The 13613-nt window shown below is 36.9% G+C and overlaps 1 protein-coding gene across 4 annotated transcripts in view; it reads right to left on the bottom strand.

Moving 5' to 3' along the window:
* Positions 1-13613, bottom strand: part of PCNX1 (pecanex 1) — a 255281-nt gene that overhangs the window by 197098 nt on the left and 44570 nt on the right. For all 4 annotated transcript variants that reach the window (XM_069092081.1, XM_069092078.1, XM_069092079.1 and 1 more), the window contains exon 2: positions 1013-1218. In XM_069092081.1, coding sequence (XP_068948182.1) covers positions 1013-1218 — 206 coding nt within the window. The remainder of the gene's footprint in view (positions 1-1012; positions 1219-13613) is intronic.

Here is a 13613-nt window from a genome sequence, read left to right as displayed (position 1 = left end):
CATATCTCAGCCTAAGTTACATAGCAGAACAGCTACAATTATCCTTTCCACATCATGCACTTAGGGGTAGGCACACCACAATCTGGAAAATCTGCGTAAAATTCTTTGGCCCTACATTCCTACCAGAGAAGAAGTCTGAATTTTTTCTTTTTCTTTTATGGGGTTTTTACAGTACCTTACTGCAACTCAATCATCTGCAACTCCTGCAAAACTCCCCCCAAATTCCCATTTTATTTCTTGTGCTGACCCGCAATATAGCAAAACCATGATAGGGAAAGTCACAATGTGGAAAGGATAACTGTAGACAATTAGGCACCTGACCACCTTTAGAAGCACTTTACTACCAAGGAGAGGTATGGTCAAGTGAAGGTATGGCAATTTTCCCACCCAAAAAGTTAAGAACAATCAAAGAGGCTATATCAAAGGACACAATTTCCAAATGTACAATTCATTCATTCCTTTGCTACTAAAACTCAGTTTTCAGGAACGAGATTTCAAATGTCTAGTGAGGTACAATGTATTATAAATTCTTTCCTAGCTGAAAATCAGGAATGACTACATTTTTCCTCTTCATATCTAATTCCACAAAAAGACAGAAAATTTTATGGGGAATAATAAAAAGTCAGATAGTAAATTGATCCAAAAGTATTTCCATTTTTATTAATGAAGATTACTGAATTTATTACTGATGACTATGGATTTATTACTGATGATTTACGGATTATTCCTGTATTATTCCTACATATGTTCCCAAAGGGGTTTTTTGACTCAAGTAATTTCTAGAATATTAAAAGATCAAGGATATCAAAAGTAGGTATGTTATTCTAAAATGCATTATAGGAAGACCTCAGTTGTGAGTCTAATCTCTCCATGCAGACAAGTTAGCTTTGATTTATTCCTAGCCACAATCTGTAAAGACTAACCCATGTCAACCATATTAACACCTAAAACCATAAAGTATGGTGAGTGTACAAGACTCAGCAATGCAGGATGGAAAAGCAGGTTTCCTTACCTAGGTGCATTGCTATCTTTTCTCCTGGTTGAACAGCTGTCTTTTTCAGGTTTGGTTCCTCCATCGAGTTCATTAGCACTCTTCTCTATAACTTCTCCTTCATCAAGTGCTCTGTGCAGGCGGTAATTGACCATCTTCAGAACAATGAAGATAGCAGCTATCACTGGACAGTAAACTGCTACTACAATCATGGAAGAAGGAAGAGCCTTCGAGAAAAATGGAAGACAAAATAGAAATTATTGTAACCTATAGAAAAGAAATAAATCAAAATATCAAACAACCAGCATTTTTCAAGTGTCTAATTATTTACTTAGTACTATATTCTAGATCCAATCCATAGCATCAAGGTAATACAAACAAAACAGTTCCTACCCAAAAGAAACTGCCATTTAATTGGAGAGGAAAGAAAAACATACATTAAATCAATGATTCTTAACCTGAGATCCTTGAACTTTTTTTTAATATTTGACAACTATTTAAATATAATTTATCTTTTGTAATCCTATGCATTTCATTTTATATATTTAACAACATTCTGAGATATCCACAGGTTTCACCAAAGGGCTCTATGACACAAAAAAGTTAACTGCATTAAACAATTATTTAAAATGAGATATAAAAGAATAATACACTTTATATATATATACACACACACACACTCACATACTACATAAAAAGCAAACCTGTGATTACATCAGTATATAAAGGTACTTGGTAAGCAACTTCCTTAATCTATGCAAATCAACTGTCTTAGAGAGTTACCTGGAGGCACTGAAAGATTAAGTGACTTGCCTTGGGTCAAATAGTATGTGTAAGTAGTAGAAGTTAAAATCAGTCCTTCCAGATTCCAGGGCCAGTTCTCCATTCTACATACCAGGAACTTTCATACATAATTAAAATGTTACACTATGCACCAAAAATAGAAGATAAGGTATAATGTTGTGCTAATCATATGAATGTGAGAACTCATGAAATTCTGGACTAGCAGTAAAGAAGTTATATCTGGAAGATACTATAATATTACAATAACTTTAAATAAATCATCTATGTATTTATAGCACTTATCTCCTATACACAATTATAAAATAAAGTATTTTGATGATAACCTATAATTTCAGTGGTAGAAGGAACCTAATATATTACTATGGAAGCATTCAACAGCCTTCCCTATTGGAAACTTGTGACAGCTCTCTATTAAGCCAGAGACTATTATAGTTTTAAAATTATAGTTTTGTTATTTGGCTACTAGAAGGTTAAAAATAAAACTTTTTTAGGGAAATATAATCCAAATATAATTAGATACTTATATGGTCTAAATTGCTTTATTTGTAATGTTATTCCTCATTCAGAAAATCAGATAAAAATCTAAAACAAAAAAATAAGTTTTTTTTTAATCTATAATGATATAATTCTGCTAGAAATTGAAAAGAGAAAATTATTAAGGAATATTCCATGATTTAGAATGTGGAAACATGGGTTAGAATTCTCCTCTCAGACACTTAATTAGCTATGTGACCACAAACAAGTGTACACTTGAAAACCTCCTGAAGGTTCAATCTGTGCATCTTTTGTACATCTTTCAGTTTATGTAAAAGAGATAACTCTTGTACTGCCTACCTCACAGGTTCATTATTAGGAAAGGACCTTGGAAACCATGAAGCTCTATCACTATAATCTACCATAAAAGATTTTAAGACAGAGAGGTTGAATTATACCAGGTGAGTAGAAAGAGAGAGTATTATAAATTCTTACTTCAAGTGCTAGAAAAGTGACAGATACTTCTGTGAGAATTTCTGGTGCTTTCTAGCAAAAAGTGTGATGGAACATTACTGATTTTCTCACACACCAGATGGAGAGAAGATAGCCTTTCATTATGGTTATTCACTTTCAGTGAGTCTGTTCTTGTTTTTATTGGATGGGGGGAAGCTATCCCTATTTTTCTAAATAGAAAAGTTAGTGACAGATCTGCTTGGTAAAATTTAACACACCAGAATGGTAAAAAGTAAAGAACGGGGGACTGGGATTGGGAAAAGGCAAGGTGTTGCTTTGTAACTAATCCTTGTCACCTAACAGTGCTGGATGCTGCGCTGGAACCAAAATTAATTTTTTAAGTCATCTGATTTGAATATTTAAAACAAATACTTTCAAAGGGATTACCGTCTTTCTTCAATATTTTAACTGCTTGCTTGTGTCTTCTTAGCTATTTCTAGAAAATGGTGGAGAGTAGAATCAACTGTAAAAATGTATGTATATAATAATAGTGTTTGAAAGCAGTTTAAAGCTCTGAAGAAAAAAAAGAAACTAAAAATAATTCTGTTCATCTTTGTTCTTTTTCTACTGATACATGGGTACATGTGCTTTTATTTTCTGTAACTCCTTGTCAAGTGAAGAGCAGTCAGCCTAAACATTTTTTTAGTAGAACTGATGAGATTAACAGGGGCCCCTCTGCCCTGGGCATGATATGTGCAGAACTCTGAGTTACTACCCCTTGCCAGTCTATCCCTGATTTCCTCATCTCCCTGCCCACAGGGCATGTTTCCTCAATAAAAACCCCTAGCTTCTCTTGACTGCTGCTATTATTTCCCTTAATGAGAAGAGTCCACAGGGTGCATCACCCCCAATAAATGCCCTTGCTTGGGTTGGAGACATGTCTTATACTTCACCAATTTGGTGGCCTGTACAAGGATTGTCTCCAACTCTGGGTCTCTCCAACACAAGGTAAGTCCATTCCCTTTACAACCAGCATTCAAGCAGCCAGCTAGATAGGCTAGGGGTAGTTAGTGAGTGTCTGTTAATAGTTTGTCTCTGTGCCCTGCAGGTTCTAAACCATGTACAAGAACCCTGTCCTAGAACCCTGTCCTCTTCCCCTCTCCATGGGACACTGCATGTGGAAGCAGGTGGCTTGAAGGAAAGGTGAATTGTTCTGGGCTTACAGCACAATGAGGCAGTCCAGTTCTACACCATGGGACTTGCTGTTAGGCTGTCTTTTGCAGAATTGGAAGAAACCTGGTCTTCAGGACCTCAAAAAAAGATGCCATCAATTCTTTTGTAACATTGCCTGGGCTCAATATAATTTAGAGAACCAAGAAAAGTGGCCTGTTTCCATGTCCCTTAACTATAACACCATTTTGCAACTTCATCCTCTGCTATCATGAAGGGAAGTGGACTGAAGTTCCATACATCCAGGCCTTCATGGCTCTTTCACAATGGTAACAATGCAGAATGCCCTTAGCTATTTATGATGGGAAAGGAAGAAAAAGAACCAGTCCTCCTCAGAAGATCCCTTCCCCTCCACCCCTCAGGCCCCAGAGACTCCACCCTCCACTCCTGCTAATTAATCCTTATTAGTAACTCTGGAGCCTCCTACAAAAATTCACCCCACACACACTTACCCTGACTCACTTCACCATCTTGGTTCTCCCTCCAACCATGCTCCAATCCTCAGCCCCTCAAATACAAGAAGTGTGACCCACCCCCCTCCTTCCCCAGCCACAACCCTTTGAATCAACTGCCACTCCCATGAAACCTTGAACTTTGAGGAAGGTGGTCAATGGGAGGGGAGGAACCACTAGAGTCCATGTTCCCTTTTCCATGTCCAATCTTTCTCAGGCCAAAGAAAAACCTGGTGGTTATTCTGAGGACCCCACCAAATTCACTGAGATCATCACCCTCCAATCTGACCTAACATGGGGAGACATTAATATCATTACTTCCTCTTGTTGCACCACAGAAGATGAGACTTTGGGACTTAGTCCAGAAGTTTGGGGTCAAATTGATCAAGACTTCCCAAACCAGTAGATATCCTGCTGTGGCAACACAGTTATTTGGGGTGAGCTACAGGGTTCCCCCACTGGAGGAATTCTGGACCTTACAACTAGCATAGTCTAATAGGATTCCAATGGGAATGTCTCTTTCTCTTTCCTTCTCCCTCCCTCCCTTCCTCACTGCAGCAGCCTCAGAGGAGCAGGTGGACAGGAAAGAGAAAGGAAAGTATTTTAGTATTTAGGTTATGACTGGTAAACAAGGCAAACAGAAAAAGGTAAGAGAAGTGCAGGATCAGAATAAAGAAATAAGATATGTGCAGTTTTACAGAGGAAGATAGAAGGAAAGGCAAGAAAGTTTAAGTATGCAGGAATACAGAGGAGCATGGGTGGAAAGAAAGGCATAATCTGTTTGCATTAACAGCAGGAACAGATGATATGAGAGTAAATGGTTTGGAAACTTTTGTAAAGAAAAAGTTGCTAATAAAAAATTCTCTCTCTCCTGAACTGTGGCCAGGTTCTGGGGTATAAAAGGAAAGACAAGAGGAAAGAAAAAAAGAAGGGAGGAACTATTTTCCCTTAGATTTAAGAGAAGAAAGTTGTTTCACTGATTATAGAGATAGGTTGGCTTGGGGGCTGTGTCAGTGAAAGTTTTAAAGCTTGTATGTTGGAACATGACTGGCTCATGAAAAAGGAGAAAGTCTTTCTGTACCAGAACATAGCCGAAGGTAATTGAGTTTAACTGGAATATCTAGCCAGAATTTATGTAGTCTTGCAAACTAAAGTTAAGTAGTGGTCAATTATTATATGAGACTCCTATTCGTAAGAAGTTATAGAGAGCTCTGGGTTCCTTTCAAGATTGTGGAATCCAGATTTGAACTAAAGGCTCTGACAGTAGATTGGCTGGAAGTAATGGACTCCATGATATGAAATGTTTTAAATAAATAACATTTGTGTAAAATAAAATCCTATAGTCCGTACTAAAATCATAACCCAGATTCTGTGTAATATCACTTGGAACATAGATCCAAGTAATTGAATTCATTCTGGTCTCATTTTAAGTGAAATATGTCTCTCCTAATTAGATGTTTAAGATAAGTCAGAATTTATTACATTATCTGCCACTAAAACAAACTGGAGAAATATATAGATCTGAACTATGTTAACTGGGTGACCTTCAGCAAGTTATATCAGTTTATTTCACATGAGTGCAAAGTGCCTAACACAATGCCTGGCAGAGGGCAAACACTATAAATGTTAACTATCAGTATTAACTCCTTAATTAGATATGACCAGTATACAAAAGCCAATGGTGATGAGATGCCTGATTTTCTATTTTAGGTAAATTGGAAATGCATTCAACAGAATTGGAGTCACCTGATCAGTAATGGGTTTGTTCTATATTGTTTCAAATTGGTAAACTTTTGTTATCAATTATGTTATTTTATCAACCATGCTAACCCTGTCTTATAATGTTTTGTAACTGCCATTTAGAAAACTGGGTATTTCCACTTTTCCTATGGTTCAGAGAAAGCTACAGTTAAAACAATTTAGCTACCACTTATGAAAATTTGTAAGATGATTAACTAAGTTATTTGGGATTATTGTTTTAATGTTAAAACCTAAAACTGGTCATTGATTACTGTGTGTGGAAAGAAGGGAATGAGGTGAAAGACTTATCCACATTGATTCTGCCCATTCAGAACAGTCCTCAGGGCTTGTCTATTCCACCCTGGAGGAGGGGTCATGATGTCAAAGAGCACAGCCCACAGCAGCTCTAAGGATAGATGGGATGGATACCCCAAATTTTCCTCTCTCTTAGGAAGATGGCTAAGGTCTCCAATGTAGGCATATAGGGGGGACTGGAAGCCCCATGTGCCAGCTACCATATACTGGGGTCCTAAAAATAAAAAAACCATGGGTGCTGTGGTAGATACCAATGTAGAATGCACAATGCTATACAGGAATCCCAAAAAGATATCCTGGCAAGGAGGTACCCATAGAAGGATATAACAGAAATTCAGTCAGGGCAAAACAAACTAAATTAAGACTGCAAATAGGGGCCTTGCCACCCAGAAAGTCCGTGGTTTACATCAGTTCAGAGGAAGACTATCATCAAGAGCAGCCCCTTCTCTGGGTTACCTGTAGATTTCCCTTATCTTGTAAACTTGCCAGGTTCCTGGAAATCTGTGTGGGCAAAGTCATCAGCCCTGGGAAAAAAGCTTGTTTGGGTTATGGTGTTCCTAAACAATGAACTTGGCTTGCTGGAAATTTTCAAGTTTATGTAGAAATGATTTCTAAGAGAAAGAAGCTTGAAAGAACTTGAGAAGAAAAGAAAAAAAACAAGTGAAAGAAGTTAGCGAAATCTTTTATGTATAAGAGTCCTGGTAAATTGATATTACTTATTGCAACTCCATGAAAGTAAGCTGTGATTAGTGAAACATACCATTTTTGGTAAAAGCTCTTGGGACTGTAACTGATTGTATTTTGAAGTTTAAATTTAGGTACAGTTGTCTGATGACTCAGTAATACAAAATTCAAGAGAAATGCCACAAGCTACACTGAGGGAATGTGATCCTGAACTGTTACAGGTGGAGATTTACATCTAGAAAAAGCTGAGAGAACAACCTTGGCATCAACCCTAAGATGGGATCCTCCTGGCTAAGTTTCCCTATTGTGTTCCTTTGAAAAAGAATGTTTCAGGTGCAGCTAGGTGGCACAGCGAATAGAGCACCAACCCCGGAGATAGGAGGAACTGTGTTCAAATCTGGCCTCAAATACTTAACACTTACTAGCTGTGTGATCTTGGGCAAGTTACTTAACCCCAATTGCCCTGCCTTCCACCCTCCAAAAAGACAAAAAACAAAAACAACAACAACCACAACAAAACAACAATAACAACAACAAAGAAAAGGAAAGGAATGTTTTCCACCTGACTATTCCTTGGTCTGGCTATGAGGTGGAATTGTTATTGCATGGCTGATTGACAAACTGTGACTCTTACCTGAAGTCGAAGATAACTAAGGCTGCTTTATCCTGTCATACATGTGGCCCTTAGGCTTAAGACTGAAGGACCAGTTTGATGCTGGTATAATTATATCCCTGCTTTTTCTAAATTCTAAAATTTCTATAATCAAAACAAGTGGTCAATAAAAGATATGAGCTCAATGCAAGTATGTGGCATCTTGCTGTTTTTAATCTGAATGTGTAGTCATTCCATATTCCAAACAACTAAGTATATTAGTACCCAGGCTTGTCATTTGTCTCCCTGCATAGACAGGTGAAAGATAAATCCCTGAAATAGAACATTCTTTCAGAATAATATGGAAATAATTAGGCAAAGATAAAACAAGGTCCTTTAATGTTTCATAATGATGTAAGAATAATTGAGAATTGGTGCAGCTGACTGAAAGACCTAGCTGCTTTTCAATTAAAGAAACTAAATCAGAAACATCTTCAGTTTGGTCTGGGGAAAAGAAATTTCAATGCAATCAATTTTCTTAGAGGGAGATAACTTACAGAACATTCTTCATTACATTAATGGAAAAGTCAATTTCATTCAAGTTTATTACTAATGTGGAAATAACACCTGTTCATCCTGCATGTCCTATAGTACAAACATGTTTTATCATAAACAACTTATTGATTATTGATATGCATATTACTTATATGCATTATTTTGGAATTACTTAAGCATCCTCTCAAGTCTTTTATTATAACTAGAGTAAAGTCAGTCTCTTATATAAGTAAATTCATTTATATAACTATTGAACCCAGGGGCAGAAAACTTCTACCTGCAAGATTGCTGTTACTTATATTTCCATGTATATGATTGAATCCCCATTAGCACCTGATCCTCCTAAAGTACTGAAATCAGAGTGGAAACTTTTGAGAAAGTAACAAGCTCAGATAATCCTATATGACAAATGTAGTTTGTGACCATTCACCTACAGTTGGTAGTGAACAGTGGATGCCAGCTCATACCTCCCCGCGTCCCCCCCTCCCCATCCCCTTGACATCGAATATGCTCAGTTCTGGTCAACCCTTCACCCGTGGGACTCAGTGTGGTAGGGACAACGTTACACCTCTTTTCAACCTGAAGTAGTTCCAGATAATGAGACCTCTATCCCTTTTCCCCAAATGAATTTGGGTTCTTATTTTAGAGGGTGGAAATGATGAGATTAACAGGGGCCCCTCTGCCCTGGGAAAATGGGCTAGTCAATGAAATGATGATGTCTCTGAACAGGATATGTGCAATAACTCTGAGCTACCACCACTTGCCTGTATATCCCTGATTACCCAATCTACTGCCCATATGACATGTTTCCTCTATGAAAATCTCTAGCTGCTCCTGGCTGCTGTTCCCTTAAGCAGAAGAGCAACATCCCCAATAAATGCCCTTTGCTTGGTTTGGAGACAGTCTGAATCTGAATTCTTTCAAGACTTGCACCTCAGAATGAATTGTTCTCTTGCCATGAAAAGACTATTGCGCTAACAGTTTATTGAAAGTGGTGCATTATATTCCTGGATCCCCACCATCTGGTTTTGCTGACTCAACTTATCTAGAGTTTTTTCAAAAGTTGTTTATGAATGCAAAAAAGACACTAAAGAATGAATAACATTAAGTACAGGATGTTTCTTTTAACTTCTGAGCACTAAAAGAAGTGAAAAAAAAACTGAAAAAAAAATGTCAAAGTATACACCAATATCCTATGAGTGGTATTTCCTGTTCAAAGTATAGAAGTAACTGATTTGTTTTATGTCAACACAGTTTAAGTAACTAATTCTCATTAGGGGTTATCCTTAACATTTTTAGGCTACAGGGGATATCTGTGCTAAAACAACTCTATTCTCCAAATGGGTGAACAGTGGAAATAAATACATCTGGGCTCTTTTTTTTTATACCTTTGTTTAAACTTGCCCTCTGCACTATTTGCATTACTTCACTGGTCTGTCTGCTGGCATGGAGACAGCTCAGATATTAATGTCAACAGATCAGAAAATCTCCTTGTTATTGCAATTCAGTTTTTGTAAATAGAATCTCAAAAATTAATTGGCTTTATATGCTTCTAGTGGTTGTCTAGAATAAAATATATTTAAAAAACTTAAAACTAGACAGTTAGCTTTTCTTCAGTGACATAGTTTTTTATACACTCATGAGCAGATATCACATGATGTTGCTATAAGCTGTGTTTACAGAGTTTTTCTCTCTTTCAAACAGCACTAATCTAGACTCTAGTCTCAGAGGAAGCAGATCTAGTAAAGGACACTCAGAATTAGGTAGAAATAAATTCTCCATAAGGATGAAGATATGAAAGATAAGGAAGAAGTATGAAAGATTCTACAAAATTAAACTGCTTATTTTCTCTTGACAACTAGCAAGTACACCTTCCAACTCATTAAATGGCAATTTGTATTTAGATTAATTTGCATTTGTTGATTCTCTAGGAAGCACTTAGCGTTAGGCTTAACGTGAATATGCACAATAGCATAATATTTATTACGGTGTCTAATATAATTCACCTTAAATATAACATTTTATCACAAATATAAACTTCAATTAATGTCGAAGGAACAAGGCACAACTTTCTGTAAGGTAATTAAAACAAGGATGATATTCCACACTTATTTGTGTAGGGTACACAGATATCTGGCCCTTGCTTTACTCTCATAAACATCCACAAAACCCAACAATTGGGGGAATCCTACTTGCATAGAACTGAATGCTTTTAAATTGTGATGTTGCAGAAGACTTTTGAAACAAAGAAATCAAATCACTCAATACTTAAAGAAATTAATTCTACTCACTGGAAGGACAAATACAAAAGCCGAAGTTAAAAAACTGGCCATAAAATGAGAAGACAGAGCTCACTGGAAAAAAATCCCCAATATTGGGAAAGACTGAAAGCAAAAGGAAATGACAAAGAATGAGATGAAGAGACAGTGTCATGGAAGCAACAAACATGAGCTTGCACAGGCTTTGGGAGATAGTAAAGGGCAGAGAAGGGCCAGACATGCGATCACAGAGTCAGATACAAATGAACAACAACATGCACAGAAGATATAACATAACCATTAAATGCTTCTTTTCTGTCCTTTTCCTACCAAAAGAACTTAAGAACTAAGAATGAAACTACTATTAACTGGTAATGGGGCAGACAGAAAACAAACTGATGCTGAAACCATATCCTTTCCAAGTAACCAATCTGGTCAACATATATTAAGAAACATATGACAGGAAGAAGGCTCACAAAGTAAAGACTTGTCCTTACAGATCTCAATATGCCCCCAGACAACTAGACAGAAACAACTAGGCAGTGTGTAACAACTCTCTAGAATGGAATTTTCTCTCAGAACTTCATCTCCATATTACAAACAGCACTGATATTTTCTTCACAATTTTTAGTTTTTGTTAGAATTGGTACAAAAATACAGAAGAATCTCAGGAGTTAGACATGAAAAGGACCTTAGTCTTTATCTAACATCTCCATTCCTTCATTATACAGATCAGGAAAAAAAAATTAAGTTATTTGCCCAGTGTCTTAAGAAGTTAATGGTAAATCTCAGACCAAGACTCAGGCCTCCTGACTGCCACTATGATACTTTCCTCTACACCATTCTCCCTGAAATACAGCCCATAATCTGAACAATCTGAGGCCAGGTCACAATCCCTTTTTTATGTGATGCAGGTAAAATCTTTCAATATCATATTATGATTAAATCTATTTTCTCTTTATATGATAATCAACTTGCTAATTACATTTCCACAGGCTTTATAAGCAGTGAGACCTAAATTTAGGTTTATTGTTTTATACCTCTAATTAGTTGCATGAACCCAACAAGATCAGCCTTTGCCATTTCTTTGATTCTTTATGACTAAAGATATAGTACATAAAGCAATATTCTTACGTAATAATTAAATATTACAATATAACCACTTGAACACTAAAACAGAATGATAATAATGAATAGTCTGAAAGATATTTCAACTGTGAAACCCCAGAAATAATAACAAAACCTTACATTTATTATTTTATGGCTTATAAAGCATCTTCTTCACAAAAATACTATGTGTAAGAAATGCAAATATTAATTCCATTTTAAAGAGGAGGAAACCTGACTGAATAATTTGGAGTCTAGATGTGGACCTTGATCTTCTACTTCCAAAACATTCTAAAGTCAACTGTCTTCTTTTATGCCCCCCGCCCCTGCATCACCACATTGTCACAGAAGGAGCTTTTGCAAAGCTCACAAAACACAGGTTATAACAACAAGCTTGCAAAGCTCACACCAAAGATATGGTGTGCAGGGTTACCCAACATAGGTCAGAGTGAAGAGCTCTGACAAAGGGTCACTGGAGAAAGGAAATGACTCCCATATCTTTGCAGAAAAAAACCCATGGACTGTACTAAGATGATAAAAGAAATTACATCAGAAGATGAAAAATGAAGTCAAGTAGGCCTTAGGAAAGAAGCAATGCTAACAATAATGCTAGTACAGGTGATGGAATTCCCAGCTGAGTTATTTAAAATCCTAGAAAATGATGCTGTTAAAGTGTTGCACTTACTATGCCAGAAAATTTTGAAAACTCAACAGTAGCAAACAGATTGGAGGTTCAGTTTCCATCCTAATTCTAGAGAGGGGTAATTACAAAGAATATTTACATTACCAAACAACTACATTTATTTCACACGCCAACAATGATATGCTTAAGATTCTGCAAACTAGGCTTCAGCAATGAGACCCAAGAATCACCAGAAGAGCAGCCTGATTTTCAAAGAAGCAGAGGAACTAGAGACCAAATTGCCAACATTACTGGATTATGGAGAAAGCAAGGGAGTTCCAAAAAAAAAATCTGCTTCTTTGACAACACTAAAGCCTTTGACTGTACAGATCACATCAAAATGTGTTAAGTCCTCAAAGAGATGGCAGTACCAGATCATCTTACTCGTCTCCTGATGAACCTGTATGCAGGCCAAGCAGCAACAGTTAAAATTGAACATGAAATAACTGATTGGTTTAAGATCAGGAAAGGATTACGCCAAAGCTTTTATTGTCACCTTATTTAACTTATATACAGAGTACATCATGGAAAATGCCAGGCTAGCTGAATCAAAAGCCAGGAGAAATAAACAACCTCAGATATGCAGATAATAACTCTCCGATGGCAGAAAATGAAGAGGAATTAAAAAGCCTCTTGATGAAGGTGAAAGAGGAAAGTGTAAAAGCTGGCTTAAAGTTTAAGATTAAAAAAACTAAGACTAGGTAACTAGTCCCACCACTTTTGGGCAAATAGAGGGAGAAGCAATGTAAGTAGTATCATATTTTATATTCTTGGGATCAAAGGTCACTGCAGATAACTACTGCAACCATGAAATTAAAGGATGCTTGTATAATGGGAATGTAAATTTTTAAGATCTTCCCTGCCCCTAGGCTAGAGTGCACCTGGAGCCTGGGGTGGGAGGCTTGTTTTTAGTAGATATTTCTTGATTGGCCAGTGAGTCAATAAGGTTGTTACATTCTCTGAGCCAGGAGAAGGCTATATAAGCCCTGATGTGTAGTTTTGTTTTGGGGCTCACTTTGAGAAGTGTTCTATGATTTGATCTGGACTCTGGGAAGCCGTTGTTCAGAGCCCCCCGGCTTTGAAAACCCAGACGTTGATTTGGTATGGATGTAATGGTTGGACATTTTGGAAACTGTCTACTTGATCTGTTTCTCTGTCTTGATAATTCTGTCTGTATAATCTGAAGTTCTGGGTGCTGACCTTTTTCCCCTGAACTAGGTAAACGATACATATTTGACTGATTAAAGTAAGCTTGTTAACCCATTTTGAGTTGTTT

Source organism: Petaurus breviceps, unplaced genomic scaffold, assembly GCF_028583685.1.
Source record: "Petaurus breviceps papuanus isolate PSGF00001 unplaced genomic scaffold, PetGlider_PUasm1.0 189, whole genome shotgun sequence".
Lineage (NCBI taxonomy): Eukaryota > Metazoa > Chordata > Mammalia > Diprotodontia > Petauridae > Petaurus > Petaurus breviceps.
This window is presented reverse-complemented; position numbering and strand designations above follow the sequence as displayed.